At 46.8% G+C, this 21,574-nt stretch overlaps 1 protein-coding gene across 1 annotated transcript; it reads left to right on the forward strand.

The window, feature by feature from the left end:
- Window positions 1–911: 911 nt before the first annotated feature.
- Window positions 912–20,150, forward strand: LOC140399075 (CCN family member 1-like). The gene is made up of 5 exons (XM_072488189.1): window positions 912–1,347; window positions 8,020–8,233; window positions 11,268–11,633; window positions 12,380–12,579; window positions 14,564–20,150. The coding sequence occupies exons 1-5, from the start codon at window positions 1,297–1,299 to the stop codon at window positions 14,864–14,866; spliced, it is 1,134 nt and encodes a 377-aa protein (XP_072344290.1). The 5' UTR covers window positions 912–1,296; the 3' UTR covers window positions 14,867–20,150.
- The last annotated feature ends 1,424 nt before the right edge of the window (window positions 20,151–21,574 follow it).

Raw genomic sequence — 21,574 nt, forward strand, 5'->3', positions numbered from 1 at the left:
TCTTTCTGTCCCTCTCTGTCTCTTTCTCTTTGACTGTCTGTCCCTCTGCTTCTCTCTTCTGTCTCTCTCGTCTCTCTCCGTCTCTGTGTGTGTCTCTTTTTGTCTCTGTCTCTCTCTGCTTCTCTCTGTCTCTCACTCTCTCTGTGTCTCTCTTTGCCTCTCTCTCTCTGTCTATCTCTCTGCTTCTCTCTCGGTCTCTTTCTCTGTCTATCTCTGTCGCTCTCTCTGTCTATCTCTCAGCGTCTCTCTATCGCCCTGACTCTCTCTCTCTCTCTGTCCACCAGTTTCTCTCTCTCGGTCTATCTCTCTAGTTCTCTCTCTGTCTATCTCTCTGCGTCTCTCTAACGCCCTGTCTCTCTCTCCGTCTATCTCTCTGCGTCTCTCTATCGCCCTGACTGTCTCTCTCTTTCTCTCTCTGTGTCCACCAGTCTCTCTCTATCTCTCTGCTTCTCTCTCGGTCTCTCTCTCTGTCTGCCTCTTTCGGTCTATCTCTCTGCTTCTCCCTCTCTGTTTGTCTCTCTGTCTCGGTCTATCTCGCTGGTTTTCTCTCTTTCTGTCTGTCTCTCTCTCTCTGTCTAGCTCTCTGCTTCTCTGTGTCTCTCTTGTCTGCCTCCCTCGGTCTACCTCTCTGCTTCTCTGTCTGTCTCTCTCGCTGCTTCTCTCCCTCGCCCTGACTCTCTGTCTCTCTCTCTGTCCATCTGTCTCTCTCTCTCTCTCACCATGGTGTTTTTAATCGGGTTTTCACAGCGGAAGGTGTTTCGCACTTGGCTCCGGGTATCAGAGCGGCCAGGCGGTGACGCGGGGGCGGTGGGAGGGGAGGAGATGGCTGGTGGGAGGGCTGGTGGGGGGGGGGGGGGGGTAGAGGGGGTGGGGGCAGCCTCCTCTCCTTATAAAAACAAGCCTGAGCTCCCGGCACTGAATGAACAGCGACCCGCGGTGTTGACACCGGCTAGAAAGACAAGAACACCAGCGAGAAGCAGCACTTTCCTGGTCTGGAAGGAGTCAGTCAAGTGGCTCCATCTCGCCTGGTGCGCACGGTAGACCCAGGACGACAGCGGGGGGGACCGGGGTAGGGGAGACGCGTCTTTTCCCCATTTCCAACTGATTTCTCCCTCCGGGGACAAAGTGGATCTCCCGCCGCTGAAACTTCACCTGAAACTCACCCTGAAATTAACACCTCACCTTTTGCACGAAGGAGATTTAGTTTATTTTAAAGGGTTTAAAAAAAAACTGTTTTGAAAGTAATTAGAAAGCAGGAAAGGTTTTTTGTTTTGACCATTTGTTTTGGCAAAGGAGATGGAAGAAGCACTTGCGTATCTGATCATCCTGCTGGGGACTGCGTCTGGGGTATGTGTCTCTTCAATGTTTCAAATTAATCGCTACAAATTAGACAAAGTCTGTGTGTTAAATGATATGTGTATCTAAATATATAAATGCACATAGTGTCCATTCTGTTTTAAATGCTCCTCATCATTTAAGTTTCCTGATGCAGTGTGTGGATTAAAGACAAACAGATAAACTCCTAAATTCATCCAATCTGCCATCTGATTTTAAACCTTTGCGATATTCCCTGCAATCTGCTCCCAGGTTCCCTCACAAACCCTGGTAAATGTATTATTAAAGTTTTGGATTGTTGCAAAGTGAAGAATTTGGTCAAAGGAAATCTCACAATTACCTCTTTAACCTGGTGTTGGGGGGCGGGGGGTTGCTGGCGAGGTTCGTCTTTGTCCAGGTTTGTGTCCCAGTGGTTTACCCCTTGCCTTTGTGGCAGAGGTTTGTGCGGGTTCAAATCTCACTCCAGCGAGATGGTCTGAGCTCAGCCTCCAGCACACTGCGGAACTGAGGAGGTGCTGTCTTTGGGATGAGACCGTGGAACAATCTGCCCTCTCAGGCGGGTACGGAAGATCCCACGGTGCTTTTCCGAAGAAAAGCTCCCGCAAAGGCCCTGGCCAATACTTACCCCGCAACCAATTCGGTAGCTATTTAATCGCTCTCTGTGGTATGTTGCTGTACTCAAATTGACTGCCGCGCAGTGGTGACTACACTTCAAATAACGCCATTGGCTGTTAAGTGCCGTGGGAGGTCCTGGGGTTGTGAAAGGCTCTATATAAATGCAAGCTTTGTTTTTATCAACAATGTGTAAAAAAATCATGGGCCGAGATTCTCTGGCCTCCCAAGTGCCGTGTTTCTCGACGGCTCTGTCAATGGGATTTCCCACTGAATCCACCCCAGGGGTAAACCAGCGATGGGGCGTGCCATCGGCGAGACCGGAAGATGCCCCCAGCGAGAACAGCCGGAAGGATCTCTCCCAGGATTTTTATCAATGGGACATTGACACCTTTGCACTTTCTGTCCCGCATTTCACTGGGAGTCATCACATCTTCTTGTGATTGTGACAAAGAGCTGCAAATCAGTAGCATTTTGATAAAAGTTTCCTAACCACCACCCCCCCCCCCCCAATCCCATAGCCTGTTGCTCCTGGTGGCCTGACCAGGGTAGCTCTGTTTCCCCATTTTTATTAGGAGAACACTCTTGGTGGCTTTGACCCAAGTTGCTGAGTTACAGAGCTGGGAGCTCTCTGAGTGCGAGGCAGGTGGGGGAACGTTTCTCAGGAATCGACTCCCTGCCTTGGTGCTGCAGCTTCTAGATGTTTAAAAGCTAATATTTGCATTTCTATAGCATCTTTGACAACCTCAGGGGACCCCATAGTGCTTTACAGCCTGTTTATTGAAGTGCCGTCACTGCTCGTAACGTGGGAAACACAAGCTCTCAAACTGCAATGTGATCATGGCCAAATAATCTGCATTGCGGATAGCAAGAGCAAAGAACAAAAAAAAGTACAGCACAGGAACAGGCCCTTCGGCCCTCCAAGCCCGTGCCGACCATGCTGCCCGACTAAACTACAATCTTCTACACTTCCTGGGTCCGTATCCCTCTATTCCCATCCTATTCATGTATTTGTCAAGATTTCACTATCGTCCCTGCTTCCACCACTTCCTCCGGCAGCGAGTTCCAGGCACCCACTACCCTCTGTGTAAAGAGTTGAAGGATAAATATTGGCCAGTTCACCAGAGAGCTCTCCCTCAGTTAGTGCCTGGATTTTGTAGTCAAGTTCCTGGAACCCAGAGTACATCCAGAGTGCTGCTCACTGAGGCACAGCGTGCATTCAAAAAAGGCTGTTTAAAGCCAGGCTCGAAAAAGGGACCTTTAAATAAGCCACGTGAAAAGAGATTTCCCCGCCCTCCTGCCTTCTCCCCTCCCTCCCTCCAGTTTTGCCAACGGGAATTTCTGTCACCTCCCCCCTCCATTTGGTGACATCCCCTGCCAAATAGGATCGCAACGATGCATCATCTGAAAAGCCTTGGGGTGAGCCTTTAGCTCGGGATTCCCCCTCCGAGTCAGGAGGTCTGGAGCTCGAGCCCAGTTCCAGACACTCCTGGTGAGTAGAGATCAGTTGACTGTAGCTCTCGAGTTCCGGATTGGCATCCAGAGGGATTCATGTGCCTGGGTGGGTGTGGGTAACCCCCCCCCCCCCTCCCCATCCTTCCCCAACCTGTGGCCACCCTCTGGGCTGTGAGAGACGAGGAAGTCCTCCCATTGTACAGCCAACAACTTGCTATATAAGCAGATAGAAAAACACCCTGAGGTGCTTCACTCGATTGTTAACAAACAACATTTGACAACGCACCACATAAACTGATATTGGGACACCTGAGCAAAGAAATGTGGCCAAAGTTTTAGGTTTTAAGCAGCGCCTTAAGGAAAAAGGAGGTAGAGTTCAGAGAAGGAAACCAGAGTTTCGGACCCTGGCAGCCCAAGCCAATGACGGAGCAATTAAAGTCACAGTTAGGAACAGGAGTAGGCCATTCAGCCCCTCGAGCCTGCCCCGCCACTCTATGAGATCATGGCTGATCTGTGGCCTAACTCTATATACCTGCCTTTGGCCCATATCCCTTATTGGGCGGCACAGTGGTTAGCTTCACAGCACCAAGGTCCCATGTTCGATTCCTGCTTGGGTCACTGTCTGCATGGGTTTCCTCCGGGTGCTCCGGTTCCCTCCCACATGTTCCGAAAGACGTGCTTGTTAGATAATTTGGACATTCTGAATTCTCCCTCTGTGTACCCGAACAGGCGCTGGAGTGTGGCGACTAGGGTTTTTTCACGGTAACTTCATTGCAGTGTTACTAATATAAGCATACTTGTGACAATAATAAAGATTATTATTAATACCTTTGCTTAACAAACAAATCAAGATATCTATCAGCCATAGTACAGCAGGAGAGGGGGGTTAGGAACTGTGTTGAACCCCTCAGCTATATGCCTGACAAGGAATCTATTTTGTAAATGTCAAGAACATTGAAATTGATTTGAGACACTTCAATGAAACATGCTGTACAGCAACAAATTAAATTCTATTGCACTTGCTGCAATCTTAATTTGAAACAGTTTGCCCTCAGACTGTAAGCCTGACACGGAGTGTATATTGAGAAGATCAAGAGTATTACAATTGTGTCGAGGCATCCCGAGATTGGAACACGCTGTGTGGAGACGGATTGAATTTTCTGTCATTTTCAGCTCGGGATGTTTTGTAATGTACTTCCAGAAATGTTACAAATAAGCAGTTATTTTCTTTCTATAAATTTAGAGTACCCAATTAATTTTTGCCAATTAAGGGGCAATTTAGCATGGCAAATCCATCTACCCTGCACATCTTTGGGTTGCAGGGGCGAAACCCACGAAAACATGAGGAGAATGTGCAAACTCCACACGGACAGTGACCCTCAGCCGGCGTCGAACCTGGGACCTCGGCTGCCCCTTAAATAAACAGTTCTGAGGGAATGAGCAGTGTGTCATCAGCCTGCAAACCCTCCATTACTTCACACTCTACTCCAAGGGGAGTGAGTGCAGAGTGAGGGAAAATAAACAATGCCTCGACAGACCCTGGGCCACTGTGCTCTAGGTCTAAATTCCTGACATACTGGGAGGCCCCTGTCATTGACATGCACACCAAGCTGGTTGACTTGAATGGCACAATTTAGAAGCCTGACCTTGGGCCTCACGCTGCTCCTTAATAACCACAAACTGAATGACAAAGGCTGCCTTTGGGAAAACGTCACACCCAGGGTTGGCGAGGAGCAGAGTGGACAGAGGTAACTCTCCAAGGGGCCACATCTTGAAGCCACACTTGGGAACAACACCAGGAAACTAAATCCATTAACCCCTTGATTCCTTGGATGGAATTGCTAGTTCCCTCAAAAAAAAAAGAGCATTGAGTGCACCCAGAGTGTAAAGTGAATGTGTAATTTACCTCAGATATGTTTCTTTTGTTTCGGGAACATCCTAGAGTTATTCGCCTGCAGCATCTATGAGAACTGCAGTGGGTAACTGAGGGTTAACGGTCTCTGCTTTGACGCTGTTGCCCTCAAACTGCACTGTACTCGGGCTATGTAAATGTACAGGGTAAAGGTGTGCAGCACTCGAACAGTTAAATATGCCAGTTCTACAGCGCAGGCTGTGGTGACCCAGTTAAGTATAGTTACCATCTCAAAACATCCCTGATTCTGCAGTCTCAGACTGACTGCCATGTAATTAAGAACACAAAACATCCTGTCTTCTCCGAATATGCCAATCCAGGTTTCAAACAGGAGTCACACCTGGATCAGGAATTGTGCAAAGGAAAGGGGGGGAGGGTTAATACCTGGACTCGGAGAGGAAGCAGAAGTATTTATGGTTCTATAGCCGTTCTTTCACAAGCTCAGGACATCCCACAGCCAGCACTTTCGAAGTGTAGTGATTATTGTGTGGAACACAAGATCCCGCAGGCAGCAATGAGGTAAAGATGAGATGAGAAGTATAGGTGTTGAATGCTGAGGCGGTTGGGATAAACATCCTCCTAACAGGGCAGATGGGACTTTTGTTTTATATCTAGCCCAAAAACCAACACCTCCAACATTGCAGCACTCCTTCAGTACTGCACCAGAGTGTCAGCCGATGTGGGCTGAGGTCTCTGGAGTGACTCCGAGGTGAGGATGCATTGACCTATGATGGACACCCAAGAGTGCCTTCCTGGCTGCTAAATGTAAGGAGTCGAAGGATGTTTGAGTGGTATGATTCCACAGGCTCTGGTTTCCCATGGCTTGGAGATAGATTCAGGAGAGACAGTGCCTTCAGCCTCTCTCCTGGGAGCAGGTCTTTGGCCGGATAAAGGGAGCTGGATGGCACACTTTAGTTCCCAGGGGGCACTGCAAGGGGCATAATATGGGAAATCTTACCATCTATCAGAGCGAGGAGGAGACAGTCAACCTGATACCCCAGGTCAGAGATGAAAGGTCAGTGTGTCAGCTGACTACATCAAGCTCTCCCTTGGCAATTAACCCTTGCCTATCCATTCCCTGGTCTGCTTGCATGACTCCAGGGTGGGTTAAGTTTTTTTTAAAGCACAGATTAAATTCAAATTGAACAAGTAGGAATAGAGTGAAAAGGAAATTGGCAAGAGAGAGTGATGTGGGTTGGAGGTGACAATGCAAGCAACATGAAAGTGTTTATTTTTAAAAAACGATGTCGAAAATGTGGAATTTATTTTTGTGGATAACAAGTAACCTCAGTGATGAACCCATGATGTTTTTTTAGTAATATAACATTGGTATTTATTTCAGTGTCATACTCTGTGAGTTGAAGCTCAAAAATGCAGTGCTCGTTCTTTGCCTGGACCTGTCAGGGTTAAACGCCCGTAGGCCACTTCACAACAGACGATTCTTGCTAAAGTCTAATTGCAAATTGTATTCATGAAGTGCCCTGGAGATCACTGAGTTTGGCACAAGTGCAGGATCTATTCCTGTGCTGAGTCATGCCTCTGAATGGACAGTCCCATACAGACACGCCAGCACCAATCGGGGGTTGAAGAGCTGGGTGATCTGACGGGCCAGTGTCTCACTGTTTCCCGGTGCTGGAGAAAACTCGACAAAGTAACCACGGGAAAGCAGACAGGAGCTCAGTTTAATGCCTCGTTAAAAAGAACACACACACACCGCATGAGAATAAAGCACCGAGGCTGTGGAGGAACAGAAATACAAACTCTGTATGTAACAAGGCATCGTCACACTGAACCCTTGTGGGCGCTTGTTGACATGTTCCCACATATCTTTTGAATCATAGCTCCGTGTAAGATACTCCCCAAGCAGCTGGCTGAACAGGACCACTTATCTCCTGTAACTCAGTTAGTCTATATATAAATCCCTTAAACTCTTCAATTAGATTCCAACCTGTATCTCACTCATGGGTCTCTGTTATTCTATATATAAATCCCCTAAATTCTTCAATTAGATTCCAACCTATAAAATACTCCTATGTCGCTGTTATTCTATATATCATAGAATCCCTCCATTCGGCCCATCAAGTCTGCACCACCCCTCTGAAAGAGCATCCTACCTAGGCTCACACCCCGCCCCATTCCCATATTCTCACCTAATCTTTTGGACACTAAGGGCAATTTAGCCTGGCCGATCCACCTAACCTGCACATCTTTGGACTGTTGGAGGAAACCGGAGCACCCGGAGGAAACCCACGCACACACGGGGAGAAAGTGCAAACTCCACACAGACAGAAACCCGAGGCCGGAATTGAACCCGGGAGCCTGGCGTTGTGAGGCAGCAGTGCTAACCACTGTGCCACCGTGCCACTCATATAAAAATATAAACTCCCTAAACTCTTCAATTAGATTCCAACCTGGAACTCAATGTGGGGTATCGGTTATTCTGTATATAAACCAGGATCCCTCAATTAGTTTCCAACTGGTAAGATGAAATGAATGAATAAAAGATGTGCAGTTTGCAGTGAGTCCATGCTGGGATTTTCAGTAATGTGTTGAATGTCGAGGCTTGGTTTGCCCACAAGTCTGACCTGATCATACTCTGCCGCTGATCTGTTTCCACTAATCTTCCAATATAATTGGCCATAAGCAGCAGGACAGGAGCTGAGTGCCCGCAGAGAGCTGATTGATGTTTGTCTTTCCCAACCCAGGTGGAGATTGGCTGTGGATCAGAGTGCCACTGCCCTGATGCCCCTTCGAGTTGTGCCCCGGGCAACAGCTTGATAATGGATGGCTGCAACTGCTGTAAGGTCTGTGCCCGGCAATTCAACCAGGATTGTAGCACCATGGAACCCTGTGACCACATCAAGGGACTCAAGTGTAGCTTCGGCTCCAGTGACACCGCCACACGGGGCATCTGCCGAGGTAAGTCGATCATTCAACAGGAGTAGGGAAGCTTAGGGGGGAAAGCCATCTTGTTTCTCAAGGTACATAGTGGGCTCAATCTGATTTCCCAAGCAAAAGTGATCGTCAGTAACCTGTGGTTATTAGTAACCTATAGTAATCCCAGTAGTTGTAAGTAACCTCTGTGGTTATTAGTGATCAGTCGTAACCCTTGTCGCAATTAGTAAGATAGCGTAATCCCATGGTAATTTTTATATTTATTAGTAACCTGTAATGACTCTTATGGTTATCAATAACCGACAATTACCGAACAGAGTTAATGGGCGGCATGGTAGCCCAGTGGTTAGCACTGTTGCTTTATAGCTCCAGGGTCCCCGGTTCGATTCCTGGTTTGGGTCACTGTTTGAGCACAGTCTGCATGTTCTCCCCATGTCTGTGTGGGTGCTCCGGTTTCCTCCCACAAGTCCCAAAAGACATGCTGTTAGGTAATTTGGACATCTTGATTCTCCCTCATTTACCCAAACAGGCGCCAGAATGTGGCGACGAGGAGATTTTCACAGTACCTTCATTGCAGTGTTAATGTAAGCCTACTTGTGACACTAATAAAGATCATTAGTAGTAGTAGTAAAGCTCATGGTTATCAGTAATCAGTAGTAATTCTCGTGGTTTTTGATCATTGTATTAACACTCGTGCTTATTGGTAATGTGTAATAACCTTTGTGGTTATTTTCAATCAATAGAAACCTTCCCAATTACTAGTCATCAGAAGTAACCCTCCTGGTCATTAGTACTCAGTCATAACCTTTGTGGTTATGTGTAACTGTCAGTAACTATCCGAACCCTAGTTCATTTCCTGGTATACATTTACACAGTACAGACAGATGGTGCTGAACCTGTGGGGCAGGATGTCACCATACCTCTGTAAGGTACTGCAGAGACAGACCATTTAGCCAAACATGACTGCGCTCATTCTTCGCTAATGTAATCCAAAATTAATCCCAGTGCTCTGTAATCTTTGCATAATCTAGTTCCATCCAGTAGCCAAGATGTTCCAGTACAGCTACAACACGTATGTAACAATGTAGGGCAAATCCAACCCGGCCAATTATTGCCCTATCAGCCTACTCTCAATAATCAGTAAAGTGATTAAAGGGGTCAACAACAGTGCTATCAAATGGTACTCACTTATCAATAACCTTCTCACTGATGCTCAGTTTGGGTTCTTGCCAGGGTCATTCAGCTGCTGACCTCATTACAGCCTTGGTTCAAACATGGACAAGGGCAGCATGGTGGCACAGTGCTTAGCACTGCTGTCTCACGGCGCCGAGGTCCCAGGTTCGATCCCGGCTCTGGGTCACTGTCCTTGTGGAGTTTGCACATTCTCCCCATGCTTGCGTGGGTTTCGCCCCCACAACCCAAAGATGTGCAAGGTAGGTGGATTCGGCATGCTAAATTGCCCCTTAATTGGAAAAAATGAATTGGGTACTCCAAATTTAAAAACAAAAACATGGACAAAAGAGCTGAATGCCAGAGGTGAGATGAGAGTGACTGCCCTTAACATCAAGGCAGCATTTGACCGCGAATGGCATCAAGGAGCCCTAGCTAAACGGGAGTCAATGGGAATCAGGGGGAAAATTCTCCACTGGTTGGAGTCATATCTGGCACAAAGGAAGATGCTTGTGGTTGTTGGGGATCAGTCATCTCAGTCCCTGAACATCACTGCAGGAATTCCTTAGGGTAGTGTCCTAATTCCAACCATCTTCATCTGCATCATTGATGACCTTTCTAACATAAGGTCAGATGTGGGGACTTTTGCTGATGACCGCACAATGTTCAGTACCATTCGAGACTCCTCAGACACTGAAGCAGCCCGTGTCCAAATGCAGCAAGATCTGGACAATATCCAGGCTTGGACTGACAAGTGGCAAGTGACATTCATGCCACACAAATAGCAGGCAGTGATCATCTCCAATAAGAGATAATCAAACCATCGCCCTTGACATGCATCAGTGACATTACCATCACTGAATCCCCCACTACCAACATCCTGGTGGGGGGGTTACCATTATCCAGAAACTGAACTGGGCTCATATAAATACTGTGGCTAGAAACTCACCTCCTGACTTCCCAAAGCCTGTCCATAAGGCACAAGTCAAGAGTGTAGTGGAATACTCTCCACTTGCCTGGATGAGTGCAGCTCCAACAACACTCAAGAAGCTCAACACCATCCAGGACAAAGCAGTCCACTTGATTGGCACCCCTTCCACAAACATTCACTCCCTCCATCGCTGGCATGCAGTAGCAGCCGTGTGTACCATCTACAAGATGCACTGCAGGAACTCACCAAAGCTCCTTAGGCAGCATCTTCCAAACCCACAAACACTGCCATCCAGAAGGACAAGGGCAGCAGATACCTGGAAACACCACCACCTGGACATGCCCTTCCAAGTCACTCACCACCCTGACTTGGAAATATATCCGTCGTTCCTTCACTGTTGCTGGGTCAAAATCCTGGAAATCCCTCCCTAATAGCATTGTGGGTGCACCTGTGCCACATGGACTGCAATGGTTCAAGAAGGCAGCTCACCACCATCTTCTCAAGGGCAATTAGAGATGGGCAATAAATGCTGGCTTGGCCAACGAAGCCCACATTCTGTAAAAATGAATTTTAAAAAAAACTACTCCCGTGTTTGCCCACACCTAGCATCGTGAACATCCTAAAGACGAAGAGGAGAAATAAACTAGGAATTGGAAACCTAGAATTACACAGCACAGAGGAAGACAATTCAGCCCAACATGACCATTCCAGTTCTTTGAAGAAGCTATCAATAAGTCCTATAGCCCTGCTCTTTCCCCATCGCCCTACAAATCACTTGTTTCCCCCAAGTACAGTTCCAATTCCCTTTTGAAGTTTACTATTGAATCTGTGTATTTCAGCCACTGTTTTCTAGACCATAATAAATTGATGGCTTTTCCAAACATTTCAGCAGATTTTTAAGTTGAGGAGTTTCTTGCTGAATATTGCACATGGCTATTTTTTATTTTGATACTGTAGCTAAATCTGAAGGAAGGCCCTGTGAGTTTGGTGGGAATATGTACCAGAACGGAGAGAATTTTCAGCCCAACTGCAAGCACCAGTGTACCTGTATCGATGGAGTGGTGGGCTGTATGCCCCTTTGTCCCCAGGAATACTCTCTACCAACCATGGACTGTCCAAAGCCTCGGCTAGTCAAGATACCAGGCCAGTGCTGCGAAGAATGGGCCTGCGAGACCAACCACATTGGTGAAGACTCTGGCGATAGCACCGAGGACGCAGATGACTCGATGAGTTACGAAGAGATTGGAGACCAGCCAGATTCAGAACCTCTGTCGAGCAATGAATTGACAGAGCTGGTCAGAGGCGGCCTTAAGATAGAACCAGGTAGGACAGTAGTTAACTCCTGTGTGTTTCCCCCTTTAATAGAGGAATTGGCAGCTCCCGGATTGCAACACTTATTAGCCAGTCTGGGACTGTGCCATTTGCACCGGGAAATACCCAGGTTCAAGCTCTGGGCCTGTGTGGTACTGGCTGGTCTCGGCTGGGAAGAAGTGTAGGGTTTACTGCCCTGGGCTAGGGGAGGGAAACAATCAAGGAGCATTCCCTCTGATGATTACTATAAGAACATTGGAAATAGGAGCAGGAGTATGCCATTCGGCCCATTGAATACAATGGCTAATCTGATTGAGGCTTTACCTCTGCTCTCCTGCCTGCTCCTTGACTCCCTTGTAGAACAAAAAACAGTCAATGCCACAGCCTCCACTGCTCCGTAGGAGGAAGAGTTTCAAAGATTAACTGAGAGAAGAAATTCCTCCTCATCTACATCTTAAAATGGGAAATGCTTTATTTTTAAACTATGCCTCCTAATTCAAGAATCCCCCATGAGGGAAAATATCTTATCAAGTAGCCACGCTGTCAAACACCCTCAGAATCTTATGTTTCAATACGATCACCTCTCATTCTTCTAAAAGCCAATGAATACAGAAACAAAGAATCCCTACAGTGCTGAAGGAGGCCATTCGGCCCATCGATTCAGCACCGACCCTCTGAAAGCGCACCCTATTCATGTTTACCCGCCTGCTACTACCCAGATGAGATTGTTCTTGATGATGACTCGTTTCTGTCCGCAGCCTGGAAAGCGCAGTCCCACGGCCGTAGCTCCAGGTCAAAGTGTCTGGTCCAGACCACTAACTGGTCCCAGTGCTCCAAGACCTGTGGCATTGGCATCTCCACCAGAGTGACCAGCGACAACCCCCAGTGCAAACTGATGAAAGAGACTCGCCTCTGCCAGCTCCGTCCCTGCAATGTGACACTCAACACCAACCTCAAGGTAAGGTTTGCTCCTCGCTATGTGTTGTCTGAATAGTTGGCCGCTATTTGACTGCCAACTCCCCTAAACTGGCCTACAACGGTAAGACTTACAGTTGTATAGCACCTTCCACAATGTCACAGCCAATAAAGTATTTTCAGGCTGTGATCGCTGCTTTAATATTAGGGGGCCTGGACAGAGTAGTTAGGGAGAAATTGTTTTCATTGAGGGAGAAGATCAAGAACCCGAGGACACGGATTTCAGGTAAGTGGCAAAAGAAGCAATGGAAACAGGATGAAGAACTTTCTCGCGCTGCGAATAGTTAGGATCTGGGAGATACTGCCTGAGAGTAGAATGGAACATAGAATTCCTACACTGCAGAAGGAGGTCATTCAGCCCATCAATTATACACCGAACCTCTGAACGGGAACTGTACCTAGGCCCACTCCCCCGGCCTCTGCCCACAACCCCACCTAACCTGCACACTAAGGGGCAATTTAGCATGGCCAGTCCACCTCACCTGCACAGCTTTGGACTGTGGGAGGAAACCGGAGCACCCGGACGAAACCCACGCACACACGGGGAGAACGTGCAAATTCCATACAGTCACCCAAGGCCAGAATTGAACCCGAGTCCCTAGGGTTGTAAGGCAGCAGTGCTAACCACTGTGCTGCCTACAGAATGTGATGGAGGCAGGTCCAATCATGGGAATTCAAAAGGGAATTAAGTTCTTATTTGAAAAGGATGAATGTGGATGGCTACAGGGAAGTGGTGGAGAGGGGGGGGGGGCGCATGAGGTGAATTGCTCCGCTGGAGGGCCAGCACAGATATGACAGGCTGAATGGCCTCCTCCTGTGCTGTAACCATTCTATGATTCTATGTAAAGCAACAGCCTATTTGTGGACAGCAAGATCCCACCATCAGCAATGTGATAAATGACCAAATAATCAGTTTGTAACATTGACGGAAGGATAAATATTGGATAGTCCGTCTGCTGTTCTTCCAAATAACATCCTGGGACCTTTGACATCCAAACGAGAGAACGGCTATTGTGTCAGTTTAACATCTTATTTAAAGGGCACCACATCACTCCCTCAGCACTGCACCAGAGTGTCGGCCTAGAGTTTGTGCACATATTTTGGAGTGAGACTTAGATATAGAAACATACAAAATAGAAGCAGGAGGAGGCAATTTGGCCCTTCGAGCCTGCCCTGCCATTCATTATTATCATGGCTGATCATCAAGTTCAATACCTTGATCCTGCTTTACCCCCAGATCCCTTGATCCCTTTATCCCCAAGAGCTAGATCTAATTCCTTCCTGAAATTACACAATGTTTTGGCCTCAACTACTTTCTGTGATAGTGAATTCCACAGATTCACCACTCTCTGGGTGAAGAAATTCCTCCTCACCTCAGTCCTAAAAGGTTTACTTTATCCTCAATCTATGGCCCCTAATTCTGGACTCCCCCACCATCGGGAACATTCTTTCTGAATCTACCCTGTCTGATCCTGTTAGAATTTTAGAAGTTGCTATGAGATCCCCTCTCACTCTTCTAAACTCAAATCAATATAATTCTAACCGACTTCTCGTATGAAAGCAGCGCCATCCCAGGAACCTGCAGTCTTGTAACTCAGGGTTATAGTGCTACCAACTGAGCCAGAGGCGCAGGGTGTGCTGTTTTAGGCATGCGGATATTGCCTGATGTGACTATTTAATTCCAGCCCTGTGACGGTTCATATTCCGCATCCTCTAAATACATGCAAGATGAAGGGTTGGCCTTTGCTGTGTGCTGACACGGTCAGCACATGCTTTGTAACTAGATGGGAAAGTTTCCAGCTGTGTGCGACGGACAAGTGAGACTCCCTCCCCCGATCCTGGTCTGGCACATTGATAAGATCAGGCGTCTGGAGCGGGGACGTGAGCGCTGTGAGTTTGTGTGTTATTTGGTGTTGGGTTTATCATGATATGGCGTCCTATCACTTCTTCTCTTTCCTCATTGGTAGAAAGGCAAAAAGTGCTTGAGAATGAAGAAGGCCAAGGAGCCCGTGCGATTCACCTACGCCGGATGCACCAGTGTGCGGAAGTACAAACCCCGCTGGTGCGGCTCCTGCACTGACGGACGCTGCTGTACCCCATCGCAGACCCGCACCATCCACGTGCGTTTCCTCTGTGAGGACGGTGAGACCTTCTCCAAGCGTATGATGTGGACCAACAAGTGCCGGTGCCACTACAACTGCCCGTACCAGAACGAGATCTCCTACCCCTACTACATGCTTCACAACGACATCCACAAGTTTTCCGAGTAAGCGCAGCGACGGCGGACTCGGGCGAAAATAAAGACTTCTGCATTGTCACGACTGGCGGCCATTTGCTGTGCCAACTAGTCCACTTTGCTGCCTATTCATGTCTACACTGGCAACCATACCAGTCCAGTTCACTGACCTATTTAACCAACCCTAAAGACTAGATTCATGACCATTCGCAGCATCGGCTCTCATGGCACATTTGAATTTTGGAGTTAAGTGCCTGCGATGGCTATATCTGTCATGCGTGTTGATGTTTATTTCCAGTGGTCCACGTACAGTACATCCCTCGCAATCTCTTGGAGCCTCCGCCGTAGGGGGCCTGTTGACCCATTAAGCCGACACGTTGTCTTAAAAACCAACTAGCCATTAAACATGAAGGCGACATCCATTGGAAAGGGTCCAAGAAAAGTGAGATCTTCACAGTTGATTCAAAGAACGGGATGTGCTGTTAAATTTGCACCTCTGAAAATTAAGTTTTATTAAAAATCGGACAAAGGACGCGGACAAATTCTACCTACCCAGCAAGTGCTAATCTTTAAGCTTCGGTTGAATAGGTTGGTTTACGACTAGCATCTCTTCTAAACCAGTTTGCAAGCTTGGTTTAGACCTGGTCAAATTAACTGTAACAAAAAACTATTCATCTTGATGTTTTTCCTTAACTAATTTAATCAGAGTTAATGTGGTGATATATATAGTTGGATTTTTAATGTTAATTTAGTTCATTGGACATAGTTTCTTTCCAAAGTTGAAAACGGGATAGGGACTTAGATATTTGAATGTAAAACAAATTGGGAGTTCTTGGGCTGGATTCTCCTGTCCCCCAGCCACGTGTTTCTTAGTGGCGCACCATTCGCTGGTGGCGGGGGTCTCGACTCCTGCCGCTCGTCAGTGGGATTTCCCATTGAAGCCACCCCTATGCTGCCAGGGAAACTGGACCGGCCCTTATTTCTGAATTATGGCTAGTTTCTATTTCTCCTGTGGTGCTGTCTAAACACCTCTCAAAAGTTACCCGAGAAGGTGATCATCTCCAAGGAGGCTTAAGATGTCCATCTGCAGAGGGTCTATGATGGCCAACTTTAAGAAGACCAATAGCAATCTCTGAGGAGCCTTTAAGATGGGGAACACCTCAGGAAGTAAGTGTACGATGGCTGACCTAATGGAGCCTTACTTAAAGATTTCTTTTTTAACTTTCCAATTTCTTCTGAAACTGTGTCCAATGCCACCGACAATTTCTGGTGGATACTGTGCCAGTCTGCCAATGCACTTCTGATTGGGCTCATGAATGTTGCATTAGATGGAGAATCAGGGCCTGAAGTTTTCCATTCGAATTCCATGTATTCTGCAATTAATGACTGGCAGAGATAAGTGTTAATGAAGAAGAGGGCAAAGTGCAAGGCAACCAGGCCCAATGCTCCAACACCTTGATCAATCTCTTTTTAAAAAAAAAGAGATTTCCATAAATTTTTGATTCTTTGGTCTTCTTTTCCTATTTTTATCTTCGTTCCCCCTGCCTCATGTTATCAAGCACTCACCAGGGAAGAAAGTCAGGCGCCAATCTACCGCTAGTCAAGTCTGCAATCAGAGCCCCAATTTTAACCTAACCCAGGGTGAGTTTGGGCCAAAAGTCCATTTTATTCCCTGCCCGATTTTCCACTGAAACCATGGACTCAAACGCACCAATCGGGCTGGGTTAAAATGGGGGCTCAGCTGTTGTGTGGGGTTTGTCCACGCTGATTCAAAGCTTTTCCTGGTCAGCCCACATTCCAGCACTTGGCATGTGAGGAATGTGCATTAACATGTGGTACACTTGCATACTCCAATAGACTGCCCATAACTTTGACCTTCATATTGTCAGCAACTTCTATCACTTTAGGACAATTTGAGTTGACAGTAGGGTCCCATGGTGATCACTTGTCCATCAACTTTGTGGCTCTCTGTAATTTTGAGACTTTCAATTTTGATGCGTCCCTCAGTCTTCCCCCATTGCCAATCTGTGACATGAGGGCTGCTAAAACATTGTGGGCCGGGATTCTCCGATGCGACCTTCCCGCTACCACTGCTGGCGAGGACGGAGAATCTGGCGCTCAGCCCAATCGCCCATTCACTGCAGCGGGAACGGACAATCCCACTGTCGTGAAAGGATGGAGAATCCCGCCCCTTGATAGGGTAGATCCAGAGGAACTATTCCCTCTGCTGCTGGATTCAAGAACAAGGGGACACGATCTTAATAATCGAGCGAGGCCATGCAGGAGTGAAGGCAGGAAGCACTTTTTTCACACAAAGGGCATTAGAATTCTGGAAGCTTCTGCCTCCAAAAGGCGGCGAATGTTGCATCAATTGGAGCTTTCAAGACTGGATTCACAGATTTCTGGTTCGTCAAGGATGTCAAAGTTTATAGGGCAAAACAGGAAACTGGTGTTGTACAAATCAGCCAACATCTAATCAAATGGTAGAATAGGTTTGAAGGGCTGAATGGCCTCCTCCTGATCATAAAGCCATGGTATAATTTGTGGGGAATGGAAAAGTCAGAGTCCTTGCGGAAAGTGTTTGGCAAACCTTTCCCTTACATTGGCAATTCCGACATTTCCAAAGGACACACAGGTATATTTTGCTCGAGGTCATGCCTCACATTAATAAACAAAAGGGCAAAACCGTTCCCAAATGTTTTGTTTGTGAAGTCAGTGTTCCATGGCAATTAAAACAAAATAGGTCTAGCATTCGAATTTTGGGTGGTGCTTAATCACTTCAGCCCAATTCTTGCAACTTCCTAAACACAGGCCTTGTTCAGAAGATGAGAGCGGGGCCGGGATTCTCCGTGGCGACTCCGCTCCGCTACCTCTGCTGGTGAGGACGGAGAAATTGTCTCTCAGCCAAATTCCCCACTCACCGCAGTGTGATCGGAGAATCCCGTCCCAGATTGCCTTGTGAGGGTGGGCCTTAACTTTGGGGCAATGAAATGCAGCAGGAAGAAACTAAGCAGCCATTCGGAAAGCACAGACACACGCTGGTCCTGATGTTCTGAGGAGATAGCCATAAACAATGGTGGGGGGGGGGGAGATTCTCGGTCCCCCAGCTGCGTGTATCTCAGCCGCGTTCCGGTAGCTGGCGGCGGGATTCTATTTTCCCGCCACTTGTCAATGGGATATCCCATTGAAACCACCCCACGCTGCCGTGAAACCTGCTGGCGGGGAGCGGGAAAAGTGAATCCTAACACCCGGAGAATTCCAGCCAATGTCCGACCATTCAATTCTAGAAACACATCTTCTCTATCAGTTGGGGCAGTAGAGATTAGCTCTTGGATGTGCACTGTGCAACAAGGAGATGTGAATATTTTAGTATCGGGCAGCTAATGCCTGTGCACTGAGGTGGACCTTCCTACAGTAACTCTATTTAATTTGTATTCTTATTTTCTCCCCCCTTAAAACAAACTTCACTGAGGTGGAGTGATCCGAATTGAACATGCTTCATTTCTGAAGCGCAATGAGACAACTGTAGAGGGTCTTGTGTAGTAAATATTCTGAGTGTATATTTATAGACTTTTTTTTTCTGTATGTGTTTAATATATTTCTTGGTGTCTGCCAGTATTACTGTTAATGTGGAGATGTGGCTGCATTTTTTAATCTGACCTTTGCGATCGGTTAGAATAGATTTGTGAGACTACCGACACTCGTGTGACGCTCTGTAACAATGTTAAGAGACACGTAAAGGAGAGCAGCCTTTGCCAAGTAGAATTTAGCCCTGGAGTGCGTAGATTTGTCCGGGTAGTAAGATTTAGCGATAGAGATTGTTTAACTGAAGTGAAATGGTGTCCAAACTCGGGAGAAATCCTGTCTGCTAATGGGCCGTGATTCGCGCAGCATCCTTCCATCTCTAAGACCACCCCAAGCCACTGGGATAAAGTTCTCCTCAATCTACCGGTTATAAGAATATTAGACATGGAGGAGCAGAGGACGGATTCTGATGGCACCATCGAAAGCAGTTGTCTGAAATTTTCCATGAACGTATTGGCCTTGAGGAGCTGTTCTTGTGGGGGCCTTAACCAGCACAATTCTGAGACCAGGGCCCAACCAGCCACTCCTGTTACTCCTTTTGCATAGTCCTTTTACAATATACCAGAGGGAAACTTGTCAACAACAACAACAAGTGGAATAAAGCCTTGTTCTATTCTTGAAATAGCCAGAACATGCTCAAAGGGCTGTATGGCCTACTCCTGCTCCTTATGTTTATATGCATGTAGACTCCCGAGAATGGGATAAGGATTCAGTGGCAATGATTTAAACTCAAGGAGCCCGTGTACCTACATTGGTCTCCTGTGACTTGGACTAAAATGGTAAATGTAAGAGTGGTGTTATCCATAGAATCCCTACAGTACGGAAGGAGGCCATTCGACCCATTGGGTCTGCACTGACCGTCTGAAAGAGCATCCTACCTAGGCCCACACCCCCACTCTATCCCTGTAACACCATCTAACCTGCACATCTTTGGACTGTGGGAGGTTACCGGAGCACCTGGAGGAAACCCCTCTCAGACAGGGGGAGAACGCGCAAATTCCACACAGTCACCCAGGGCTGGGATGGAACCCGGGTCCTTGGCGCTGTGAGGCAGCAGTGCTACCCGCTGTGCCACAGTGTTGTCACGTGGAGGTGGGGGTGCCTGAACACAGAGGGAACAGACTCCAGAGAAAGACCAGAGTAACCACATCCTACATCTGCTTTTCAGCCAGCAAGGCAAAATCCAACTAACTGTTTCAGTGTGGCAGCGAGAGGTAACAAACTAGCCAGGAATCCGAGCCACTATTGACACTCCTGATCGAAGCAGGAGGTGGAGGATAAAGGGGCTTCTGTCCCACTAGCAAAACAGAAAGACTACAATCAGCAAGTAGACAGAAAAACACCTCTACCCCATCCCACCACTCCCCAATATACTCTGGGATTAAATGCAAAGCACCTGAGGAAGGATTGTCTGTAATGATATTAACAATTGTGAGAACCCACCTCACAGCCTAGGTTTGAATGCTAGACGTACAGAAGGGGTGAATAAGCTTGCTTCCTCCATTCCATCACTATTATTCTGCTGTTCACTTAGTAATAATGAATGTTGCCACATTTTGACTCCCTGGGTTGCTCCTCCAGCGTTTTACTTCTCTCTTGTTTTCAATATATGTTTGCAGATGAATAGTGTTGTATATAATGATGTTTTGCACATATTGTAATTAGAATTATGTCTTTATAGAAACATAAATACTTAATTTCTTAATAAATATTTTAAACATTTTATAATAAAAGATGTATCTTGTACTTTTTCTCAGTTTTCCTTTTTCACCTGTTGTGATTAGTTATTCTGATTATAATTTGTTTTAAACTTTGTAAAGGGTACAGACACCTAATTCATACATTTCCATGCCAACATTTACCACTATAAATTGTATGTCAACATTTCCCAATCAATTTTGCCATGTCAACTGTCACTGTAATTTCAGACTCTGGCTGCTAGGGGGCTCTGAAAAGCAAATTTCTGAAGCTTTAACTCCAACATAAGACATAGGGACAGAATTAGGCCACTCGGCCCATCGTGTCTGCTCCACCATTCACTCGTGGCTGATATTTTTCTCATTCCCATTCTCCTGCCTTCGCCCCATAACCCCGATCCCTTTATTAATCAAGAACCTGTCTATCTCTGTCTTAAAGACACTCAGTGATTTGGCCTCCACAGCCTTCTGCCTCAAAGGGTTCCACAGATTCACCATCCTCTGGTTGAAGAAATTCCTCCTCATCTCTGTTTTAAAGGATCGTCCATTTAGTCTGAGATGGTGTCCTCTGCTTCTAGTTTGTTCTACAAGTGGAAACATCCTCTCCACGTCCACTCTGCCAAGGCCACGCAGTATCCTGTAAGTTTTAATAAGATCCTCCCTCATCCTTCTAAACTCCAATGAGTACAGATGCAAAGTCCTCAACCGTTCCTCATACGACAAGCTCTTCATTCCAGGTATCATTCTTGTGAACCTCCTCTGGACCCTTTCCAAGGCCAGCACATCCTTAGATACGGGGCCCAAAACTGCTCACAATACTCCAAATGAGGTCTAACCAGAGCCTTATACAGCCTCAGAAGTACATCCCTGGTCTTGTATTCTAGCCCTCTTGACATGAATGCTAACATTGCATTTGCCTTCCTAACTGAATCTGCACGTTAACCTTAAGAGAATCGTGAACAAGGACTCTCAAGTCCCTTTGTACTTCTGATTTCCTCAGCATCTCCCCATTTAGAAAATAGTCTATGCCTCCATTTCTCCTTCCAAAGTGCATAACCTCACACTTTTCCACATTGTATTCCATCTGCCACTTTATCCACTCTCCTAGCCTGTTCAAGTCCTCCTGCAGCCCCCTTGCTTCCTCAGTACTACCTACCCCTCTACAGATCTTTGTACCATCTGCAAACTTAGCAGTGCCTTCAGTTCCTTCTTCCAGATCATTAATGTATATTTTGAAAAGTTGTGGTCCCAGCACCGATCCCTGAGACACACCACTAGTCACCGGCTGCCAGTCAGCCAATCCTCTATCCATGCCAGGTTCTTACCCTTAACACCATGGGCTCTTAACCTATTTAACAGTCTCCTATGTGGCACCTTGTCAAAGGCCTTCTGGAAATCTAAATAAATCATGTCCACTGTTTCTCTTTTGTCTAACTTCCTTGTTACTTCCTCAAAGAACT

This window comes from Scyliorhinus torazame, chromosome 22, assembly GCF_047496885.1.
Source record: "Scyliorhinus torazame isolate Kashiwa2021f chromosome 22, sScyTor2.1, whole genome shotgun sequence".
Classification (NCBI taxonomy): Eukaryota; Metazoa; Chordata; class Chondrichthyes; order Carcharhiniformes; family Scyliorhinidae; genus Scyliorhinus; species Scyliorhinus torazame.

Bases quoted from the DNA above. Each gene is read 5' to 3' on its own strand.
- LOC140399075 (XM_072488189.1), top strand. From the start codon at position 1,297: ATGGAAGAAGCACTTGCGTATCTGATCATCCTGCTGGGGACTGCGTCT. The intron at 1,348-8,019 runs GTATGTGTCTCT...TTCCCAACCCAG, and splicing joins TGCTGGGGACTGCGTCTGGG to GTGGAGATTGGCTGTGGATC. The intron at 11,634-12,379 runs GTAGGACAGTAG...TTCTGTCCGCAG, and splicing joins CGGCCTTAAGATAGAACCAG to CCTGGAAAGCGCAGTCCCAC.